Raw genomic sequence first — 23,991 nt, forward strand, 5'->3', positions numbered from 1 at the left:
ATGGGGAACCGTGGCATGGAGGACCTGATCCCCTTGGTCAACAAGCTACAGGATGCCTTCAGCTCCATCGGTCAGGCCTGCAATCTGGACCTGCCACAGATCGCTGTGGTGGGCGGACAGAGCGCTGGCAAGAGCTCCGTGCTGGAGAACTTTGTTGGCAGGTAGGGTGAGGCAAGCCATGCAGGCGCTAGCAGCAACGACCACCAGAAATAGGATAATCCCCTATCTCGTTAACCTTGCGGATTAACGTAGGGACTATAGGGACAATCTCTTGGCTGGCTAGGGTTCACAACACAACACACAACACGTTGGTATTAGGAATTTACTCGTGCAAAAGTATTGTCATAAAAATGTACTTAAAGTACCAAAAGTAAAAGTACTCGTTTTGCAGAAATCTTCCATTTCGTGTTTTCAAAATGTATACAATCATTTGAAAATAGCAGATCTACAAGCTCACAACGCGTCGCACTGCGACGCGTTGTGAGCTTGTAAGTCTGCTATTTTCAAATAGCCAAAGTCTATGGCTGAAGTGGTTAATGCATGTTTTGTAATAATAATCAAAATATACAAAGTAACGATTAACTAAAGTTCTCAAATAATTGCATTGGAGTAAAAGTGTAATATTTGCCTCTGAGATGTTGTGGAGTAGAAGTAAACGTACTGATAATTGGAAATACTCCAGTAAAGTAGAAAATACCTCAGAATTGTACTTAAGTACAGTACTTGAGAGTACATTTACTTAATTACTTTACACCACTGAACACACACCATCTAGTCTTTTAGCAGTGGTGGACAAAGTACTGAACTTCAGTACTCAATTTAATGTATGCTCCTCCTGGTCATATATTATTCAATTACAAGTGAACGTTGCTCAGCCAAACTGTACTCGAGTTAACGTACTGGAGTACTTGCTTTTAAAAAAAACGTTTTAATATAAATTTATAGCTGTGTTAAAATGTAGACATTTTACAAAAAAAATTACGATTTTCCAGAAAGTTTCAAAAACAATTATTAATAGTGAAAATAGCAGATCTACAAGCTCACAGCGTGTCGCAATGCAACACGCTGAGAGCTTGTAGATCTGCTAGTTTTGCTATATTTGAAACAGGGCTTTATTGGTTAATTCATAATGTACCTTTGTGTGTAGTGAAAGTCATAAGTATCCAAAAATACGAACACTCAGACACTGACATTTCTTTTTACTTAAGTACAGTATTTGAGTAAATGTACCATGTTACTGTCCACCACTGGCCTTAAGTCAGTGGTTCTCAAACTTTTTCATGTCAAGGACCCCCAAAGTGACACTTATTAGCCCGCGGACCCCCATTTCAAAAGATATGCCAGGGACCCCCATAAGAGAAGATTTTTTTACGGCTCTAGCAGTGATTCTCAACCATTTTAATTTAGAGGACCCCCAGTTTGACATGCATTAGGGCTACAGACCCCCATTTAATGGCATTTCTATCACCTGGACCGCAATTTATATTGTAAAATCTATGTCAATTTAACTCTGAGAGTGTACAAATGGAACCAAATGGACCTGTTAGGGTCAATTTGGTTCCATTTGTACACTCTCAGAGTTACAGACCCATAAGGGTCCATTTGGTGCCTAATCTATCATTTAGCTGGGGACCCCCCGGAACTCCCTCAAGGACTCCTGGGGGTCCCCGAACCCCACTTTGAGAACCAATGCCTTAAGTAACTGCTGTTCCCAGTATGCTGCTGTGTGCATGGTTGATGTGCACAGTTTCAGCTTGATGGCCCCATTCCTTTCCTATTTTTTTCCACCAGCAGAGCGTGGACGTCACCGTTTTATTTTTAACAAGCAACTGTACGTACAGCAGGGGAGGCAGTATTTGGGTTAGCGCTGCTCTTCAGGGATTCCAGCCCATTCAGACAGAACTCCGGGGTGTGCTCTTTTGCAGCCCAGGACATGTATTGCCTATATTTCCCTATACAGCTCCAGGCATCAGTTCAAATGACATTTAAATGTTTCTGTTCTGAATACCCTCGCATCTAATACCTGTTATTTATCTTAAGAAGCATGTATCACTCAACCACATTCATCCTACATTTATTCATCAGTAGCAACTCCCAACTTATGTTGAAACAATGATCATTTATTATTCATCTAGGCCACTGGTTCCCAACCTTTTCTGAATCAGGCATCTAGTAGTCTATGATGTTGTTCACCCGAAAAACAAAACAATGTGGGGCAATTGCCGTATTACCTCAATAATTCATAACATGTATACTGATGACTGAGGCATAGTCTTACTTATATTGATATTGTAACTGATACCATACTGATGACTGATGGAGGTCCCACAACCACGTTATGCCTGCAGCTGTTGCAACAAAACTATTATACTGTAATATCCTCAGTGTTTATGTAACACAGAGAATGTAAAAGGGAACCTGTAAGTCTAGAAAACACTAGTATGTAGTCATTGTAGCAGAACAGAAGGAAGCCCACCGGTGTTTCCAGTCACCACCACCTACGAGAAGCTCTCACTATACAAAAAAAATGGTGGTTCAGTTCCATGATTGCTCATTTTTCTCTAACATGCTTCGAAGATGACTCATGTCGTAGCCTGAAGGGAGCTCTCGCTGTTAAATTCAATCGTCCCCCGCTGTGTGCTCGTAACTCCCGTCTATACCGTATTCTCTATCTGTGGAAAGAAGCACAACATCGCTTCAGAGGTTTAGCCTCAGAATTTTCTAAATATTTCCCAAACATTTATAATTTTCAAACATATGGGGATCTACATGTTCACAACACTATTTTCTTGTAGATTGGCTATTCTTTCTATTCGTTGTACGCTAAAGTATGTAGGGCTTAAGTGGTTAATTTTAACAACATTCTGCAATGTGGTTTTATTTGATTTTTTTGTGACAAATTGGACAACTTTGGTCAGCAGCATCAGTCAGGTCCGGACTGCCCCTGAGACCTGTGATGCTGAGTAATGACCCATCTGTCCACAGCTGCTGGCTCCCACACTGCTGAGTGGACAAGATGTGGACTCATCTTTCTTTTTCTTTTTTCTTTTTTTTACTAAACCCTCTTCGAGGAAAGTCCAGCGATCGATATACGTGTTAATCAGGTGCCTCCCGAGTCTCATCGCGTGAGATTGAGCAAACTTGTGACCGTTGGCAAGTGTGTGACATGTGCACGTGCATGTGCATAATACACATAATGGCACATGCGAACGCAACTTGTGTACTAAAAATACCATAATTGATATGTATCTAGAGTAAATCAAAGAGTACCGTATGTCCCAGTGAGCCTCTGCTTGCCTTTTCTAATTAGACCTCTCTCTCTCTTCTTGTTTTGTTTTGGGTGGTGATGTTGTTAGTCTTGTGTTTTTGAACGTGTCGGTTGTCAAGTAGGAGCCTGAGCTCATGCATAGTGTAATGAACGCTGGTTATTTGGTTTGAGGCAAGGAGAACACAAACACACACACACACACACACACACACACACACACACACACACACACACACACACACACACACACACACACACACACACACACACACACACACACACACACACACACACACAGGAAAGCACATACGTGTGCAGAATCTCCAATAGGTACTTTAGTGAAGTCACCTGTTTTTAAAATGACATTGCTCCTTTATGGCCAGACCGCACCAATGCAACTAGTCGCAACTCCTTGCAACAAAACAGTTTTAAGGCCAGACCGCATCAATGCAACTAGTCGCAACTCCTTGCAACAAAACAGTTTTAAGGCCACTCCACACCAATGCAACTCCTTTCAACTACAACTTGGGGATAATGGTTGCAAGTAGTTGCATGTTGCAAGGGGTTGCAACATGTCCACACCAATGCAACTTCCTGCAATACTCCTTGCAACATGCAACTACTGTACTTGCAACCATTATCCCCATTGGCAGTTGCAAGGAGTTGTATTGGTGCGGTCTGGCCTTATTTACCCACCAGGATTGCAGATGCTAGGTTAGGTTTATTTATTTCGGTCATTTTAGACAATCAAGTATACTGTAGTACGGTGCATATCAGTAATGCACATTAAAATGGTCCGAAAAGGTGTAGGCTGAAGCTAAAGCTTATTTTGTCTACCCCATTTAAATACAATATCAAATATCAAAATCAAATCATGATGCTCGTTTTGACCTGTTGTTGTTCTTCCTCCTAGTTGTTTAAAATGTTTAAGACTTTTTTTTTTTTAGCGATGGAGGGAGACACCGGAAATGCAGACAGAGAGAAGGGGCATGACATTAGTAAATAGTCCGGGTATGTGCCCTAAACCAGTGATTCTCAAACATTTTCATGTCAAGGACCCTCAAATGTATATGTATTTGGCCGCGGCCGCCCCATCTGAAAAGATTTGGTGCCAGGGACCCCATAACAGAAGATTGGTCAACATGTTGCGATGCAACACATTGTGAGCTTTGTAGATTGGCTATTCTCAAATTCCCAAAAAAATGGATAGAGTTTAAGGCCTTTAACCTCATACTGGCTTCATGTCAAAGTGTCCGGGAGCAAGGCACTAAACCCTTAACCGCTCCCTATGAGCAGGTTGGTGCCTTGCATGGTTCCTTCCTCTGTCAGTGTGTGGATGTGTGGGTGAATGTAATGCACATTGTACTATATGGATAAAGACGTTATATAAATGCATCATTTACCATTTTACAGTTACAATGTAGGCATTTAGCAGACGCTCTTACCCAGAGCGACTTACAAGTGCAAAATCAGATTAAATGTCATGAACCCTATCGTCAACAAAGGACAGGGTAAACGGTCACGTAAAGAAAACAATTTAGTGCTAAAGTAGTCTCTCAAGCCAGCCTAACTATTCCACAATAGTTATTTACTCCTGTCTCATTCTCTGCGCTTCTGTTAAATAGACATTTGGAATTTGCATTTGGAAATTGTGTGAACCAGCAGTCTAGACTAAGTAACTAGGATACCAGGTAAACATCTAACCTAGCAACTATCTATTCTAAACAACATGCGACCTAAACATTCTTAGCATTTGTGGTCAGGCAAACAGTGTCTAATCTAAATAACCAAATACATCTGCATAGTACAATTATAGCCTCTATCAAAAAACAGGTGACTTCTGTCACATGTTTTTTGATAGCGACACAGAGTGCTAGGGGGGTGAGGTGGAGTCTGAAGAGGTGAGGTTTCAGACTGCGGCGGAAAACGAGGAGTGAGTCTGCAATCCTGACTGGGGGAGGAGGGGGGAGGGGGGCAGTTCCACAGCTTGGAGGTCAGTCTTGGATGCTTGCTAGCCAGGGTGTTTTAGGGAAGAGTCTGAGGGACAGATGTCCTGTGTCAGCCAATCTATGGGTTTTGGTGCTGTTGCTGTATGTCAGTGGTTCTCAACCTGTGCGTCGGGACCCCCCCCCCCCCCCCAGATGATAGTAAAGTGACAATTTAAGGACTTCTAATACAAAAAAAGAGAAAAGAAATGAAAGGAAAAAAGACCATAACTGCATCAAAGGTAATCAACAAACTACAAAATAAAAACGTTTCAAATAATATAAGAAAGAGCCAAAAATTGTGAAAATAGTTGATATAATAGCTCACAACGACTTGCATTGCGAGTTGTTGTGAGCTTGTAGATCGGCTATTTTCACAATATGTACCTGTGGAACTGAGTCATACTAAATGTAATGCCTCAACTCCAACAATTCCAAGTGCTTGTCAGGGTCGGGGGTCCCCAGTTCAAATATGATTATTTTGGGGGTTCGCGGCCTGAAAAGGTTATGAACCACTGCTGTATGTCATACAAAGCCCCCCATGCTCTGTATCGATTATTCTGAACGGGACGTGTGTTTCAGCATTGTGTGATTTCCTTGCTGTCTTTCCTCAGGGACTTCCTGCCCCGCGGATCTGGTATTGTCACCCGTAGGCCCCTGGTTCTGCAGCTTATCAGTGCCAATGCAGGTAAGCACACGCACACACACACATGACACACATGACACACACACACACGCACGCACGCACGCACGCACGCGCGCGCGCACACACACACACACACACACACACACACACACACACACACACACACACACACACACACACACACACACGCACACACACGTGATGCGTTTGCTCTTATTTTCCTGTCATGTACACTCTACTCCTACACTCTGTCTCTCTCTCCCACACACCAGTAATCACTGTCATGTTGCATTTCCACAGAGTGGGCTGAATTCCTGCACTGCAAGGGGAAGAAATTTACAGATTTCGAAGAGGTCCGCGGGGAGATTGAGGCGGAGACTGACCGTATCACAGGGGCCAACAAAGGCATATCACCCGTCCCAATCAACCTGCGCGTCTACTCCCCTCATGGTACGCATCATATGATATCACTAAGAACGTTCAGTCAAACTCATGAATGGATTAAAATATATTTTAATGAATATAAAATGAGTTACAGTATACATTTACATTAATTTCGGTTTGGCAATGAATGGATCAGCTTTTACGTACTCTGAGGGAGCACACTACATGTCCCCTATCGATAGGGGCTTCGAATTCGCCCCATAATACATAAAAGCAGACCCAGAGCAACAGGTGGTAGCTGGGGTGGTGGAGGGTGAACAGCCAGTTTTAAAAGCGGCAACAGCGGTAGTAGGAAGCAGCAGCAGAACAGACAGCGGTAAGCAGCAGCAAACAGCAAGCAAGGAATGTGCAATGCAACTCCCCCATTTAAATGGGGTGCTCTATTATGAAGTGAGTATGTGATTGGTTCAGAATAGAAGCATGGAGCTGAGACCGACCAATGGTCAGCCAGCAGCAACTGCACCGAGTCTCCTGTACTGAACTTGCTCTGCGCATGTACCATGCACGACGCTCATCGTTTGCGTCAAAGTAGGCCATGGCGAGCTGTGAGTCACTGTGTTCTGGTTATGTCAACAAATATATGGCAGTGCCTGTTTTCAAAACAAGGTCAGCGTTGCCAAAGAACCAGGAATAGGTTGTCTAGATAAAGGGAAATAATTGAATTTGTCTGATGTCTACGAAGGACAAGTAGGATGTAGCCCATGACTAAGCAGATGGCCAGTGTCCTTTAAAGTTCACTGCTTTCCCCTGCAAGAAGAAAGCAGGCTGACCTTTCTCCTTTCTGTGTAACCACTGATATAATGTCAAATATACAGCACCTTGCAGAACATTTCACTTAAAAACTGACATTATTAGTAATATTGTAATATACTATACTATAGTATAGTGTATTATACTATATTTAATCCACTATATTATAATCACTTGGTTGTAACAATCAGTGAGCCTTTAAATGTATTCTTCCATTCTTAGTAGGGGTGTGCCGATATATCGTCCCGCGATATATCGCGATACGTTTTCGCGACGATATGTATCGTTTTGGGGGAAAAAAATATCGTTTTTGAAAAAAAAAAAATTTTTTTTTTTTTTTTTTTTTTTTTCATACTATTTTTTTTGTCATACTATTTGGATTCAAAACGGCTATTGTAGCTGAAAAGCTACAAGTTTGCATGTCTGAATAATGCAAAAACAGAATTATTTGTTTGCATTTTCTTTTTTTCTCCTCCATATATTTTCATAATAAAAAAAGTGCGTATCGTATCGTATCGAAATCGTATCGAAGTTGTGAGCCAAATATCGTATCGTATCGTTTCGTGAAATTAGTGTATCGGCACACCCCTAATTCTTAGTAAATGCAACAACAATCTGAGTTAACAATCTGACATTAAAGGCAACAGTCTCCTTCTCTGCTTCTGGGGGTGGAGGTGATAGTGTGCCAGAAATACCAATGAGGTGTTATAATCCAAGCGCGACACGTTGTGAGCTTATAGATCTGCAACACCCGAACACAACCAATTGTCTTAGTTCTACTGGATCTCTTCTCCCCTAGTCCCTCCTTAACATTTTAGCTTAGTTTTTATTTAGTTTTCGTCAGTGAAAAAAGGTAGTAGACGAAAAAAAAAACATCATAGTTTTATCCAACGAAATGAACACTGATTCTATAAGAAATGAACGCTGGAGCAACACGGACAATTTAAGCCTTTTATTGTTACAGTGCAAGTAATAAGATTGACTGACGTTTCGGTCTTTCGACCTTCCTCAGGGTCATGGGTGGCAGCTTCTAGGTCGCCATATATATACACAGAGGTGAGCATGGGCTGTGCTCTCAATAAACCAATGGTGGATGGCCCTCTGTTTAGTGGTAATTATCTAGTACAACACGTCACAGTCTCAAGGTTGCGACAATCAGTGATGATTAGGGTTAGCTCTGGGCATATGGATCATTTAACATATTACAGAATATACAAAATAGTGTAACCATATAATGCCATGATAAGGTAAGTTTAAAACAGTGTACATATGGAGATAGGGGCCAAAGAATATTAGGCCAATGCAAAAACATTTTAGATAAACTTATGACAATTTTTTAATTGTTGAGACACAAAAAAAAGGGGAAACACTCATAAACATGTCAGGAAGCCTCAGGGACCGTCTATAAAAAGCATGAAAGGCTCAGTTCTTCATTTAGACCATTGGGTTCTAAAGTGTCAAGGTTGTGGATCCACATTGCTTCTCTGCGAAGCGGTTTGTTAATTATGTCACCACCCCGTGGTGGGGTTGAAATTTTTTCTATTCCCCAGAATTTCAGGGATGCTGGGGAGCCATGATTTGCTAATTTATAGTGCCTGGCCATGGCATATTCTGGGTTGTTAGTGCGAATAGCAGTTTTGTGCTCACCTATACGGAGTTTAAGTGGTCTCTGTTTGACCAATATATGCCAGTCCACAGGGACATTTGAGCATATAGACCACTTGGGTTGAGTTACAGTTTATAAATGAGGATATTTTGTATTTTTTACCAGTACGTGGATGGGTAAAAAAATGTAGTATTAGATGAATTAGAGCATTGGGCGCAATTGCCACATTTATAAAAACCCTGTGGGGGATTTAGGGAGCCAGGGGGGGGGGGGTGTTTTCAAGACGGTCTCTGAGGCTTCTGGAGCACCTGAAAGAGAAGAGAGGAGGATCAGTACACATGTTAGCAAGTTTGGGATCACTTTTAAGGACGTGCCAATGTTTTAGGAAAGCATTCTTAATTAACCCTGCCGCTGGAGAATATTGCGTTGAGAAACAGAGCCGAGTGGGTGTCTGTTTGGGCTTTTTTATGGGTAGGGACGTTCTGTCTGTATGTAGAGCACTATTATACGCTGCGTCTAGGTCCACTTGGTTATAGCCTCTTTCTATGAAGCGCTTAGTAAGATATGTAGCTTTAGATTCAAAGTCTATGGTGGAGCTGCAGTTACGCCTAAGGCGCAGGTATTGGCCAATAGGGATATTCCGAATGAGTTGTTTAGAGTGATTGCTGTTCGCTCTTAGTAAAGTATTCCTGCTGAGTGGTTTACGGTAGATAGTGGTATCAAACAGACCATCACTACTTTTAAAGATGGTGAGGTCTAGAAAATGAATATTTCATTATTGTTAAACTCCAAGGTAAAAGTTAAGTACCTAGTGGTGGAGTTTACATACAGGAGGAACGCTTGCAGCTCATCTACGGTGCCCTTCCAGATCAAGAGCACATCATCAATGTACCGACGCCATAGAGCTATTTTAGGGAGAAATATATTATTTACAGGGTTATGTATAAATCTTTCTTCCCAAAAAACCCATGCCCAGACAGGCATATGACGGGGCAAAAGCACTACCCATAGCAGTCCCTTGGCATTGTAAATAAAAATGACCAGAGTACTTGAAAAAGTTGTTAGACAGAATAATCTCAGCGAGTTCAGTCAAAAAAGCTAACACTGATTCTACTCTGCAGTGCTGAACCTTACTCTGATCGACCTGCCGGGGATCACCAAGGTGCCGGTGGGGGACCAGCCAGTGGACATCGAGCAGCAGATCCGGGAGATGATCATGCAGTTCATCAGCAAGGAGAGCTGTCTCATTCTGGCCGTCACGCCGGCCAACAGTGATCTGGCTAACTCTGACGCCCTCAAGCTGGCCAAGGAAGTGGACCCACAGGGTAAGGGAGGGAGGAAGGGAGTGGAGTGGAGCAGTGGTGTAAAGTAATTAAGTACATACTCAAGTAGTATACTTCTTTCTATCTTTAATTTCTTCAGTATTTATACATTTCAATACCTTTACTTATACTCCACTACATCTCAGAGAAAAATATTGTACTTTTACTCCACTACAATTATATGAAAACTTTAGTTACTTTGTAGATTTGTATTACTATTACAAAACACACTAACCACTGGAGTGGAGTAATACTGCGTTAGCACTGGGCTGGCAGCCACAAAGTATACAAAGCTACAAAGTGGCGCAGCTTATCTGTCGCCGAGACACTGTTGAAGTGGTGATCAACACAAAACATGTAAAAGAAAATATAAAACCTGGGGTTGAAAAGAACTCTGAAGTGGTTGACCAAGTAGCAATTGGTTATTTTGTGGCTTTGTAACTGCAGTTGAAGCCAGCTCAACTTGGATTGCAGCTTTATGGATTTTGCAGCAGTCTCAAAATGTTAATGATGAATGTAACAATAATAGTTGCAAACTTTACTTTTGTATTGTTGCACTTCTTCAGGAATGAGGACCATTGGTGTCATCACCAAGCTGGACTTGATGGACGAGGGTACCGATGCCAGGGAAATTCTAGAGAACAAACTACTGCCACTACGAAGAGGTGTGTGTGTGTGTGTGTGTGTGTGTGTGTGTGTGTGTGTGTGTGTGTGTGTGTGTGTGTGTGTGTGTGTGTGTGTGTGTGTGTGTGTGTGTGTGTGTGTGTGTGTGTGTGTGTGTGTGTGTGTGTGTGTAATTACTATACTTTTGACGGCCCCAAGTATTAGAATTTGAGAAATAGCATTTTTTTGCTGGACCATTTTGAAGGTTCTCACAAGAGAAATAGTTGTTTTATGGTTAAAACAAATTTGGGGAGTTAGGCTTACAGTATAGAAAAAGATTCAGCTTGGTTAGTATTACAGATACGGTTTTGGGGTTGGTGTAAGAGGTATGCCTGATTTACACATAGTTGCGTGCCTTTGACGTGCACTGAAAATAGCCAATCTACAAGTTGACAACACGCTGCAGCGCAACGAGTTGTGAGCTTGTAGAACTTTTTTTTAAATAAAAATGCATTAGTAAAATCTTACCCTGCCTTTAACATGAGCGTGTGTTGGATGCCTCCCAGGTTACCTCGGGGTGGTGAATCGCAGTCAAAAGGACATTGATGGCAGGAAGGACATCAAGGCTGCCTTGGAAGCAGAGAAGAAGTTCTTCCTTTCCCACGCTTCATATAGACACTTAGCTGACAAAATGGGCACCCCTCGTCTGCAGAAGACCCTCAACCAGGTCAGACGTTCATTCTCTGCGCTTTTCCTAAACGCCCTTCACATCAGTATCCCCAGGGACCCTCAAATTGATACAGTCACTCCCATAAAGAGATTTGTCAAGATTTGTCAAAAATGGCTGATCTGCAAGCTTTTAGATCGGCTATTTTTGAATAGCCAAAATATAAAATAGGGCTTAAACTGTTCCTCAATTTGCTGGGGACCCCCTTGAACCCCCTCAGAGGCCCCTAGGGGTCCCCGGACCCCTGTTTCAGAACCCCTGCTTTACATACTGTACAGTACTTCTAATGCAGAAGCAGAGCAGAGCCACCTACTTTATGCAAAGCTGTCAGCAGGTGGAAATGTCACCTTCTTTCTGATGCGGTTCAAGTGTTAATATCAATCATTACTAGGGGTGTCACTAATTTCACGATACGATACAATATATATATATTTTTTATCATTTTTTCAACTAACATCAACATTGGCCATCATCTTCAGTTTAAAATTATTTATTTATAAAGCACTTTAAACAAATAAAAATCTAATAAAGTTACAAAGTGCTTTGCACACAAAAATAAAATTAATAATATAAAATTATACAAGCATAAGGGACAAGTAAAGTAATTATCACTAATTGTAAACCACATTGTTTCAGAGGACAGATAGACTCTAACAACAAATATAATATGCATAAATATAAATCCCACTATCCTCAATAGTTGTATTGTTGTCATATAGGCTTTGCCAACCAAGTGTAGCCTATAGTTATTTCCAACAGCTCAAACATCATTATTTTAATATCACAATAAACTGACTGATAAACTGATAAAAAAAAGATCAATAATCGATTTAATAAAAAAATGATTGGCTTTTTCAAACAAATTAAAAATAGTAAAATAGTAAAAATAGCAGATCTACATCACAATGTCACACATTGTGAGCTTGTATATCAGCTTTTTGTTTAGCTATTTGTGTGCGACACTTGTAGGGCTTAAGTGGTTAATTAGTAACTAATTGATTTAGTCGATTATAATCATAAATGCCATTTTTTGTGTCGATTCGTTGATATACAGTATTAAAAAAAACACCAAAAAGTGCTTTTCTATTATTTGATGAATGGAAAACATAATCAATAGCATAATCACTAAGAAGATGATGGATAGCTGCAGCTCTACTTCTTTCATATCGTCTCCGTCGGGTGGAAACCTCATATGTCCAAAACTGTTCATTTGCAGGATTCAAATTCAAAAGTTGCAAATATAGCAGATCGACACGCTCAAAATGTGTTGCCTCGCGTTTCGAGGTTGTGGATCTGCCACTTTTGTTGTTTTTGTGTGATGCTGTAGTGTGATCAAGTAGGACGTTAATTTACAGAAAAAACACAAAAAGTTAAAACATGGAGATAAGAGGTTTCTACCCGACAGCGACGATATACAACCATATGCGCAAATGTAATCTCCTTAGCAACATGGGGCATCATTGGTGATCATTTCATTGTGGCCGCTTGGCGTTTGGTTTCCACAGCAACTGACCAACCACATCCGGGACACGCTGCCGGCCTTCCGAGCGAAGCTGCAGTCCCAGATGTTATCCCTGGACAAGGAGGCCGAGGAGTACCGGGGATACCGTCCCGATGACCCGTCCCGCAAAACCAAGCAGCTGCTGCAGTCAGTAACACACACACACACATGCACACGCACACGCACACACACACAAACATACTCCCATACACTTCTTAAACTTCATAGAAAGACATACACCTTAGAGTCACTTTAGAGTCACTTTAGTGCAGTGGACGGCAGCCATTCGGCCACTATGTTAAGTGTTCAGACGGCTGGATTTTCAGAGCACGTCTGTTTTAATGATAAATACATCGGTTATGTTCATTTTTTTCAAGGTTTTAAAGAAAAAAATACCATGACTTGCATATATATTTTTTTAAATATTAATGTTATATTATCATTTACATCTTAAATGTTTTGTCAATTATTTGGGGGCCCACTTGCAATATCCTCACGGCACCACTAGTGGGGCCCCCGGCCCACAGCTTGGGAAGCGCTGCACTAATAGCCTTCCCTTCCGTTTGATCGAACATTCTGATCGAACGCCAGATAAAAGTGTTTTTATATTTGTACTGTGTTTAATTGTCCAGGATGGTGCAGCAGTTCTCTGTGGACTTTGAGAAGAGGATCGAGGGTTCAGGAGACCAGGTGGACACGGTGGAGCTGTCTGGTGGAGCCAAAATCAACCGCATCTTCCACGAGCGTTTCCCCTTCGAGCTGGTCAAGGTGATCCGCCTTCCAAATGGCCAAACTGGCAGACAGCCCATAGCGTCTCGTCTGTTTTGTCGTATCTGTTCTCTCTTATTCGACCTCCGCTGGCCCTCACACGGCCTACTTATTCTAGTCTAGTCTTTGTTCACTCGTGTTTTTCCCCCAAAGATTCATTCCTTCTCTTCCTGCATGTAATGGAATGCAGATTTTATGGCCTTGCGATTTTCTTTCATTTGTGTTTTTGTCTTCACGCTCTTTCACATCACGTTACTGTTTTTCTCCCTTCCTTGGTCTCCCAAGTTCTGACCATTCTCTTTTTGCTCCTTTCTCCCTCCACCCCTCCTCACCTCTCTCTATGCCAGGGGTTCACAAACCAATGTGTTTGCAGTTTGCCCCCATTTTGGGGTCATGGAACCATTTTTATGTCTCTATCCCTCCCTCCCTCCCTCCCTCCCTCCCTCTCTCTCTCTCTCTCTCTCTCTCTCTCTCTCTCTCTCTCTCTCTCTCTCTCTCTCTTATCACTTTTTTCTCGTTCTCTCCTTGCTCTCTTTCTCCCCTCTTTCTTTCACACCATCACTCCTCTCTCTCCCTCTCACCCTCACTCTGTCTCTACCTTGTACTTTGTTTCTTTCTTTCTTTCTTTCTTTCTTTCTTTCTTTCTTTTATTCTTTCTTTCTTTTCTGTGCCTCCCACTCTGTTTTTCACTCACACCTCTCCTGTGTCTCCTCTTCCACCTGCTTTCTTTGTCTTTTTTTTTAGATGAATAGTTTATTTGATTTTTGACACTTTTCTTTTTGGGACAATACAATAGCCCGAAGGACAGACACAGAACAAACTAAATAACCAAATGAAAACGTGGTACCTTAGTACACAACAACACAGTCATGACCTGCTTTCTTGTTCTAACTTTTCCTCTTGTCCTCTGTCTCCTCCTCCTCAGATGGAGTGCGACGAGAAGGAGATGCGTCGTGAGATCAGCTACGCCATCAAGAACATCCACGGTATCAGGTGGGCATTCGTTCAACACTCCTCCTCCCCGCTGCAGACCTGCCCATTCACTATTCATCTCTATGTCCACCATTTTGTTTTCTCACCAGACCCGTGTTTACACATGGACCATAAAAAGGACTTGAGGCGTTACTTTCCCTAGGCCATTGGTTCTCAATGTGGGGTCCGGGGAGCCCCAGGGGTAGCAAATCTTTGAATACATATATGTATTTTAAAGCAAACATTTGTAACTCAAATCTTTGCTTCTGGGGTGTTTTGGACATGTGAGGTTTACACCCGACAGAGACGATACATAACACGACCAGAAATGTATTATTATTTTGGCATCAATGCTTTATAAACCAACAGTGGTATTTTTGAAATAAATTCTTTGACAGACAGACAGACATTGTATAGATCTAAGAATTGCAGTGATATGATACACTTTCTTGCATAATATGCTGAATGGAGGCAGCCAAATATCTAAGGAGGCAAGATCATAACAGCTGAATATCAAAACACAAAACAGATGTTTAGTTTTGGTTTACCAAAGATCTAAAAGTGGTTTGGATTGGAATCTGCAAATGGGGAGGCGTATGTAGTTTCTTATTATCTCCCCCTTTTCACACAACTCCCACCTCTCCTTGTGTGTGTTTTCAGCTCTGGTGAAAGCAAAGTTAAAGAAATACTACAGTTCAACTACAGTTTCTGCCAAAAACACAAACAATTTAAGGACATTTTTCCATAAATAGCCCTTTTAATTGCAATAAGAAATGCAGACAGACAGACAGACTTTTGGGCAATTCAGGTGTCGCAGCAAGACTGCTGTAGGCATTAAAACAGGACAGATATTGATTGATTGACATTAACAGTTTGCAAAAAGTACAGATGAACAGCTATACAATAATGCTAAAAGGATAACACAAAAAAAGACATGCAAGAAATCATCAATACTAGGAGCAGTAAAAGACAAGTAGAATAGAGAGATACAACTAACATAACAGTAAAAATGGAATAAAGAGTTCAAGTCTGAACTAAATCTACAGTTGATTTAGTCGACTATAATGTATTTTGGCTGGCCTTGATGGCGTTGTAATGGCTGGTTGCATGCTGAAAATAGCCGATCTACAAGCTCACAACGCGTCGCAGCTCACAACGCGTCGCAGCGGCTATTTTCAGAGCACAACACCCAAGCACAACCAAACATAAAATGTCTTTTAGTTCTACTTTTCTCCACTCATCCCTCACTAACATTTTAGTCTAGTTTTTATTTGTTGACGAAATTGTCAATATATTTTGACAGTTTTCATTTAGTTTTCATTTAGTTTTCATTTAGTTTTCATTTAGTTTTCATTTAGTTTTCATTTAGTTTTCATTTAGTTTTCATTTAGTTTTCATTTAGTTTTCGTCCGTGAAAAAAGGTAGTTGACGGACATTTTCTTCATAGTTTTAGTCGACAAAATCAACACTGTGTGATACACCTCTCTCTTCTCCTCTGTGGCGTACAGGACTGGTCTGTTCACCCCTGACATGGCCTTTGAGGCCATTGTGAAGAAGCAGATCGTGAAGCTAAAGGAGCCGTGCGTTAAGTGTGTGGACATGGTCATCCAAGAGCTGATCAACACCGTGCGACAGTGCTCCGAAAAGGTAAATAAATTGATTTTGCCTTTATAGTATGGTGATAGTTAACATAACATCTGGGGGTCCCTGTCACAAAACCTTTCAGATGGGGGGTCCGCGGCCAAATACATATCAATTTGGGGGTCCTTGACATGAAAAAGTCTGTGGAAGTTTAAAGCCTACTTTTTACACCATAGTACGCCATGTCGCTCGCTGACAAGAAGCAATGATTTCTTGTAAATCCGTTTTTGTTTCCAAAAAAAGACACCGTTGCGCGAAGGAGCTTGAATTGAAGCATACCGGGAAGGGTATGACAAAATGATGAAAGTTGTAGCTTTGAACAGAATTCTTGCGATTGTCATAAGTTTGGCTTGATGCACACTGTGTCCTATATATACTCCTATAGCTGGACATCTTCCCAATGCTGCGCGAGGAGACCGAGAAAATCGTCACCTCCCACATCCGAGACAGAGAGAGTCGTGCCAAAGATCAGGTAACACCCCCCCCCCCTGCCCTGCAAGCAGACAATGATAATGCTGTTTACACAATCATGCACACATGGCACACACATAGCACACACACATGGCACACACACACACACGCACGCACGCACGCACGCACGCACACACACACACACATACACACACACACACACACACACACACACACACACGCACACACACACACACACACACACAGATCTAATTTTGCCGCTGGAACATTAGACTCGGTTATAAGTCAAGCATGTCACTAACCTAAAGGAATCTAACCTAAAGAATGCTTGCAACAAGACATTATAAAATAGGCGATTGAAGACATGCTACAACATACTGTACATGACAGAGAGCCGGTTAAAACGTGCTTCATATCCGTGTGCTGTCCACAGGTTCTCCTGCTGATCGACGTGCAGCTCTCCTACATCAACACTAACCACGAGGACTTCATTGGCTTTGCTAAGTAAATGTCTGCATATCCATCCATTACACTTACTCCACCATAATGTATGTTTAATGCAGCCGCGGGTGGGAGCAGAGAAAAGGGACTGTTAATCACATGAGTGCATTTGAAAGACCTGATTTATACTTATAGTTGTTGCAAGTCGGCGTCACACATCGGAAAGAGACGATCTACACGCTCACAGCGTGTCACATTGCAACATTATGCACAACCATGTCTAAATCAGGCATAACATGAAGCTAGTGTAGAGCCCCACATTGTTTGATCGGACTGGATCAAGACTAGCCTTGTTCCAGACGAATCTGCCATTGCAAAATAAATTGCCCTTGGCAGATTACGTCTGGCCCCTCTCAATAGAGATTTTATTTCTCTCCCTCTGAAGTTGTGAGGGACCAATCAGGGCCCAGTATGCAAATATGGGGCAGTTTTATCACCAGAGGCATTTGTTTTTATTTGCCCCTCGGAAATGCAGGTTCCACACAGAGATTCCAGACTAATATCTACTCAGTGATATTAGTCTGGCCATGTCAGGCTAGATCAAGACTGCACTATTGAATTGGAGTTGTGGTTTGACTTACTTTGGCCAGACCACCTTGATAGGACATGTCATGTCGCACTGATGATTGATAATCATCTTTGTTCCTGTTTGTCGCTGTTTTGCTTTGCAGTGCACAGAACGCGATTAGCGGGAAAAAACAGAGCCAGAGCTCTGGAGCGGGATCCGGAAGTCAGGTGAGCATTCGCTGTGTGTGTCTGTCTGTCTGTCTGTCTGTCTCGCTTGTCGTAGACAGATGGCAGAGTGCAAGGTGAAGGGAGTTAGTTGTGTGCCGTGTGCCCACGCGGTGCACAGACATTTTGCTGCCCAGGGAGAGAAGTCCATTCATCAAGCTCTGTCTTTCTCTTTCATTTATGCCTTGCATGGAATAAACTGCCAGACAGAAACCTTGTATCTCCAAATTTCTAGAGTTTTTAAAATCTTTATTAATGGCCTACTTCGTCGTACAAGAGTGTAAGCTTGTAAATATGCAATTTTCTTGCTATTTTTGAAACATGGTGAAAGTGGTTAAGTTTGTGTTGATTGATTGATTGAATATTTTATTAGACAGATATGTGAAATCAGCACGAGTACAGTCAAACACTTTGTCTAAAAGGATATCACCCAAAAAGTCTGGTGGTCTTGTTTCCATTGGGAAAGATCTGTCTGTTGGTTTTATAGATAAAGTATTAACAATCACTTTTGGCTAAATAATAACCACATTGGATCATTTGGAACACAGGTGATTTTTTCTAATACCAGAAAAGTAACAGTTTTGGACATACAAGGTTTCCACCTGACAGCGACGCTGTGCAGCATCTTATTTGTATTTCTACAAACTGAGCTTGTACGTCCAGCTATTTTCGATTAGCCGAAGTGAACCATAGGGCTTGTGTTTGTGGTTAAATTCACGTCATTCTGTTGCACCTTTTTTGCGCACAATTGTGTTAAACCGGGATGACCTTTATTTGGGTGTGGTTTAACTTTAAATATCAAACCGGACGCTGTTTCTTTATACCACCGTTATTTAATGGCAACCGTCACTTTTGTTTTGTTGTTGAGACGTCTCCCTTTGTTTAAACCCCCCTCCTGTGTCACAAAGGTGCCTCTTTGCATCTCATCTCCATCCCTTAGTGAGAATATCAGCTGTCCTCTTAGAGAGACATCTGTTGGTGAGTATCAGTCACTGTGGGGAATAAAGTGTGCCGTGTTGGACTCTGCCTGCAGTAACACTTCTGTCCATTGTGTGGTGCTCTTTTGCACTTTTTCCCCCCATGAATGTCCCTTTGTATATGTGTTCTCTGGTCACATCAGACAGGAGTTGAAGAGTCTCAACCGTAATTTGTACGCCAACCCTTTCAAGATTGGCATTTATCCGCCCGGGTCTCTCTGGGCAGGCCGACACTGTTCAGCAACACTGTTTACCACCGGAGGGTGTTGTGTCAGAGACGGTGCCTTGTAATTTTCTCGTGCCCCCAGGTATCTTAATCCGCCACTTCCTTCCTGTTCTAGGCCTCCTCGCCGCCCGCTTCAGGCCTGATTGTAAGAGTTTGCTGTTTACTGTCTAACACTCTCCAAATTCCCTGAGACCACAAGAGGTTGCCTACAAGATTTACAAATACACTATATATGTGCACTGTATACTATACATTAGATATGAAATAAATAAACTTATTTTTGAGCCACTGTGGCCTAAATTTAGGACATAGAACATTTATTACCCTACTGCTTTAGGGCAGTGGTTGTCAAAGTGCGGTCCGGGGACCCCCCCCCCCCCCCCCAAGCTCATAGCACGTCGCATCTCGACACGTTGTGAGCTTGTAGACAGGATTCAAAAACAATCTTGAATTGTTTTCTTTAATATAAATGTATGGATTCGTGTGGCCAAATACATATTAATTTGGGGGTCCTTGACATGAACCACTGCATTATTGGCTTCATTATAATAATGTCCTCTGCTAAGGACTAAGGCCTAGATGGCTTTGTAAATGACTGTCTGTGGGTAACCTCCTAAGTGAGTCTGTGGCCGCAAAGGACTGACATTAAGCTAACCTTATAATCACTCAGCACTGCCCACTGCCTTGTCTACTCTATGTGTGTGTGTGTGTGTGTGTGTGTGTGTGTGTGTGTGTGTGGGGAGGGGTTTGTAGGATTAATAGCTCTAACAGTACAGTAGATAAACTCACTACATATAAGCTTATGTCCTGTGTGTGTGTGTGTGTGTGTGTGTGTGTGTGTGTGTGTGTGTGTGTGTGTGTGTGTGTGTGTGTGTGTGTGTGTGTGTGTGTGTGTGTGTGTGTGTGTGTGTGTGTGTGTGTGTGTGTGTGTGTGTGTGTGTGTGTGCTATGTGTGTGCGTGTGTGTGTGTGTGTGCCAAACACTTAACACAATGGCCACTTGAACAGCTTAACACGGGCCTTATTTGTCTGTGGCTTTGTGATCCACACAGTGCCTTGAGTATGGATGCACTGAAACACTGTTTCTCTCAATATAGGGACCGGGGACCACCTGGGGTCCGAATGGACCCTTATATGGGTCTGTAAATCCGAGTACGCACAAATGGAACCAAATGAACCTGTAACGGATCCACTTGGTTCCATTTGAGCACCCTTAGAGTTAAATGAACACAGAGGATTTTACAGTGCAGATTGGTGTTTCAGAGATATTATTTTTTAATCAAATGGGGGTCTGTGGTCCAATCTAACTGGGGGGGGGGGGGGTCCTTGGAATTAAAAAGGTTGAGAATGATTGAAGCAAACTATACTGTAACTCCAATCAGCACTGTAAAATCCTCAGTGCTTATTTAACTGTGTACAAATGGAACCAAATTAATGGACCTTCTTGTTCCATTTTTCTACACTCAGAGTTACAGACCCATGAGGGTCTGTTGGACCCCCAGTGGTCCCTGAATCCAATGTTGAGAACCAGCGCACTGAAACACAGCCCCCCTTTTTACACCTGGCATTAATATGCCCCCCCTCTGACGGGTGGTCCGATTGAAATCAGACACCGCTAAAATGTGGGGTGTAATACACTCAAGATGCACAGAGGACGCACAAGACGACCATGCAGCATTAGAGCACGTTAGTAATAATGTGTAAACGCAAAAGCGTCTCAAGTCCGCAACAACTGAATGCACGTAAATAAACATACAAGTAATGGGTGCATGCACACATGTACTGTACAATCAAAGGGTCAGATCGTAATATTCAGCCAAATGGTACCCTATAGGACAAATGAAAGAGATGACAGTGCGTTTGTAAGGAAATGGTCTGAGTGCCTGCCGTCTTCCTAATGGGTCTTTCAGACGATGTTCAAATGATAAATTTGACACTATAACGTTGGGCTAAAAACTATTTTGTTCTCGTCGAAAATCTGTGGTCTGAACTAGGTCTAAGGTATCCATGTATTGTGAGGAAGTGACATGAAGTAAATCTGCATTGTATGTGTGTGTGTGTGTGTGTGTGTGTGTGTGTGTGTGTGTGTGTGTGTGTGTGTGTGTGTGTGTGTGTGTGCGCGCGTGCGTGCGTGCGTGCGTGCGTGCGTGCGTGCGTGCGTGCGTGCGCATGCGTTCGTGTGTGTGCGTGTGAAAGTGAAATCTGATTTCAGTGTGTGTGTATACTATATACTGGGGAAGCGTTTTAATGGCAGGTGTAAATCAGATTTGTAATCCAGTTACAGGATGCATGTTTATGCCAGGTGTAAACAGGGCCACAGTCACAACTTTGGGTCTGGATGATTCACCAACATACACATACCTACTCACTTAACCTTGCCCTCTGACACACTCACTCATTGCATTTCATTGCATCTAGGGGTGCAACAGTTAATCAAACTAATCGATTATATATATTCTTTTGTCGATAATCGACAGTTTAATAAAGTAATCGATGAATTATCAATCCCTATTTTGGGCATGTCATTATAGGCGAAAAGCTTTAAAAAAAGATATATAAAAATATCAATCAATCGGCTATTAACAAGTTTCCACGACACTGTTGTGCAACAAAGTATAACATAACACATAAAAAAGTAATCGATAGAATAATAGCTAAGGAAACAATGGATGGTTGCAGCCCTAATTGCATCAGTGTATTGTACAGTTTCACTGGGAACCGTCTCTATGGTTATGCAGTTATGGACGTCACTGACTTTATGGCCTCGATGGAAGTCATCAACAGAATGACGACTTCCTGGTGTCACTGCCCTCCGTCCACAGTTGCCGTCAGACACTATTGCATGTCATAGCTGACCCCTGACCTCTCGCCCTTCCGTCAGGTTATCCGCAAGGGTTGGCTGACCATCAACAACATCAGCATCATCAAGGGCGGAGCTAAGGAGTACTGGTTCGTGCTGACGGCCGAGAGCCTGTCCTGGTTCAAGGACGATGAGGTGAGTCTTTTATGACCTCATCCGAGGCTGTTGTCTATATTATAAACCATGGGTGTTCAACAGGGGGTCCGGGACCCCTCGGGGTCCTCAGAGTTACTGAGGGGCTACCAAATCTTTGTGTGATAGGAACTCTTTTGTAACCACTTGAACCTTAGCATCCCTATTCTGAGGGGGACATTAGTAGAAAATAGCAGTTCTACAAGCTCACTGTAGAACTGTAGGGGAAAAAAATAGCAGACAAAGTACAAGTTTTCTAAGTATTGAGGGTTTAAGTAGTTAACTGAAAATACATATTAACATGAATCCAACACAACGCTACACATTGACAGTGCTGTCAAACAAGTCTATAAAGCCATCTATGAAAAAGTTTAATGTGCAACACAGATATACAATATGTAGTGGGGGGCTCTGCTTCATCTCTCTCTCACCTAAGGGGTCATTGAATTGAAAAACATTGAAGACCCCTGTTATAGACAACTACCCCATCCCCCTTCCAAGAGTTTGATTTAAATTCAAATTATCTTCATAAGATTATTGTTCCACTTTAACAACTTTCAACTTGTGGTCCCTATTTTGACGTGTCATTATTGACCAAAATATTCGACATGTTCTATGTTCTTACTTTTTGAAATATTTGAAAAGGTTTTCGAACATAGCGGACCGATCTACACGCTCACAACACTTTGTGAGCTTGTAGATCGGCTTTTTTTCTCCGTTTACATTGGGGGTCCTTGGCATAGAAAGGTTTTGGAAACCCTGGTCTATTACGTCATCCAAGCCTATTGTCTATATAACTAAGAGTCATTGATGCACTCTTCTACTGAGACCAACAAATGGTTTCATACACAGGATTTACAAACAGTCTAATTGCAATTGGATCAAGATACGGACATGAATAGCTGGGTAATGGGTTTTGCTTTTTTCCCCTTTTTGGCGTATTGGATTCTTTACACCAAAAGCCCAGATGTGTGTATCCACACTGATGATCAATCGCTAACAAGGATGTGCTGGTGTTTTGGGGTCTTCTTGATGCTGTATGTGTATCTTAAAGGAGTAGTTCACCCAAAAAAGTACTTATTTTCTATCAATTAATTACACATGCCCCTTGAAACCTTGAATTCATGGAGATTATTTTGTTTTTGTCGCATTCCTAAGCCAATAATTTGATGACCGGGTCATCGGTCATCAAAATATTGGCTCAGGAATGCGACAAAAACAAAAGAATCTCCATGAATTCAAGGCTTCATGGGGTGTGTAATTGATAGAAAATAAGTCCTTTTTTTAAGTCAGTGGTTCTCAAACCCCATGGTTTCTTGTGTGTGTGTGTGTGGGGGGGGGGTCCCCAGCAAAATGTATGATAGTCTGGAACCAAATGGAGTCCGAGAGCATACAAGTGGAACCAAACACTCTCAGAGTTGAACTAACATTGATGACATTGATGATTTTACAGTGTAGACTGGGGTCTCAGAGATAAAAACGGGGGTCCGTGTGGCCTAGTGTCGGATGTGTATTTGTATTTTCATGCCGCTAGCTTCCATTGAAAACGAATGGTGGACCGTTGCTTTGTATTAGCGAGTGTGAAGGCAGCATAACAGTGCTTTTTGAAAGAATAGATACAACGTTAATGTTGTTTTTATTTTTATTTTTTATTGTTGCTACAGAGTGATGAATAACATGACAGTAATAATGGTCTCCCAGGCCAGTGGTTCTCAAAGTGTGGTCCGCCAGGGGTCCTTGAGGGGGTTCCAGGGGGTCCCCAGCTAAATGAGTAAATATAGAATCAAGATCAGTTTAACCCTATGTGCATCGGCTATTTGGAAATAACCAATCTACAAGCTCACAAGGTGTCGCGACTCCATGCATTGTGTGTTTGTAGATCTGCTATTTTCAAAGAAA

The 23,991-nt window shown here is 42.0% G+C and overlaps 1 protein-coding gene across 1 annotated transcript in view; it reads left to right on the forward strand.

Moving 5' to 3' along the window:
• Positions 1 to 23,991, forward strand: part of dnm3b (dynamin 3b) — a gene marked incomplete at its 5' end in the record, with an annotated part of 37,747 nt that continues 13,756 nt past the window's right edge. Inside the window, 14 exon segments of the mRNA XM_084057160.1 lie at positions 1 to 161; positions 5,868 to 5,941; positions 6,200 to 6,349; positions 9,821 to 10,024; positions 10,588 to 10,686; positions 11,191 to 11,351; positions 12,857 to 12,999; positions 13,485 to 13,620; positions 14,546 to 14,613; positions 16,101 to 16,239; positions 16,619 to 16,705; positions 17,099 to 17,169; positions 21,923 to 21,953; positions 21,955 to 22,095. Coding sequence (XP_083913286.1) covers positions 1 to 161; positions 5,868 to 5,941; positions 6,200 to 6,349; positions 9,821 to 10,024; positions 10,588 to 10,686; positions 11,191 to 11,351; positions 12,857 to 12,999; positions 13,485 to 13,620; positions 14,546 to 14,613; positions 16,101 to 16,239; positions 16,619 to 16,705; positions 17,099 to 17,169; positions 21,923 to 21,953; positions 21,955 to 22,095 — 1,665 coding nt within the window.

This window comes from Gymnoscopelus microlampas, assembly GCF_963454915.1.
Source record: "Gymnoscopelus microlampas genome assembly, chromosome: 5".
NCBI lineage: Eukaryota > Metazoa > Chordata > Actinopteri > Myctophiformes > Myctophidae > Gymnoscopelus > Gymnoscopelus microlampas.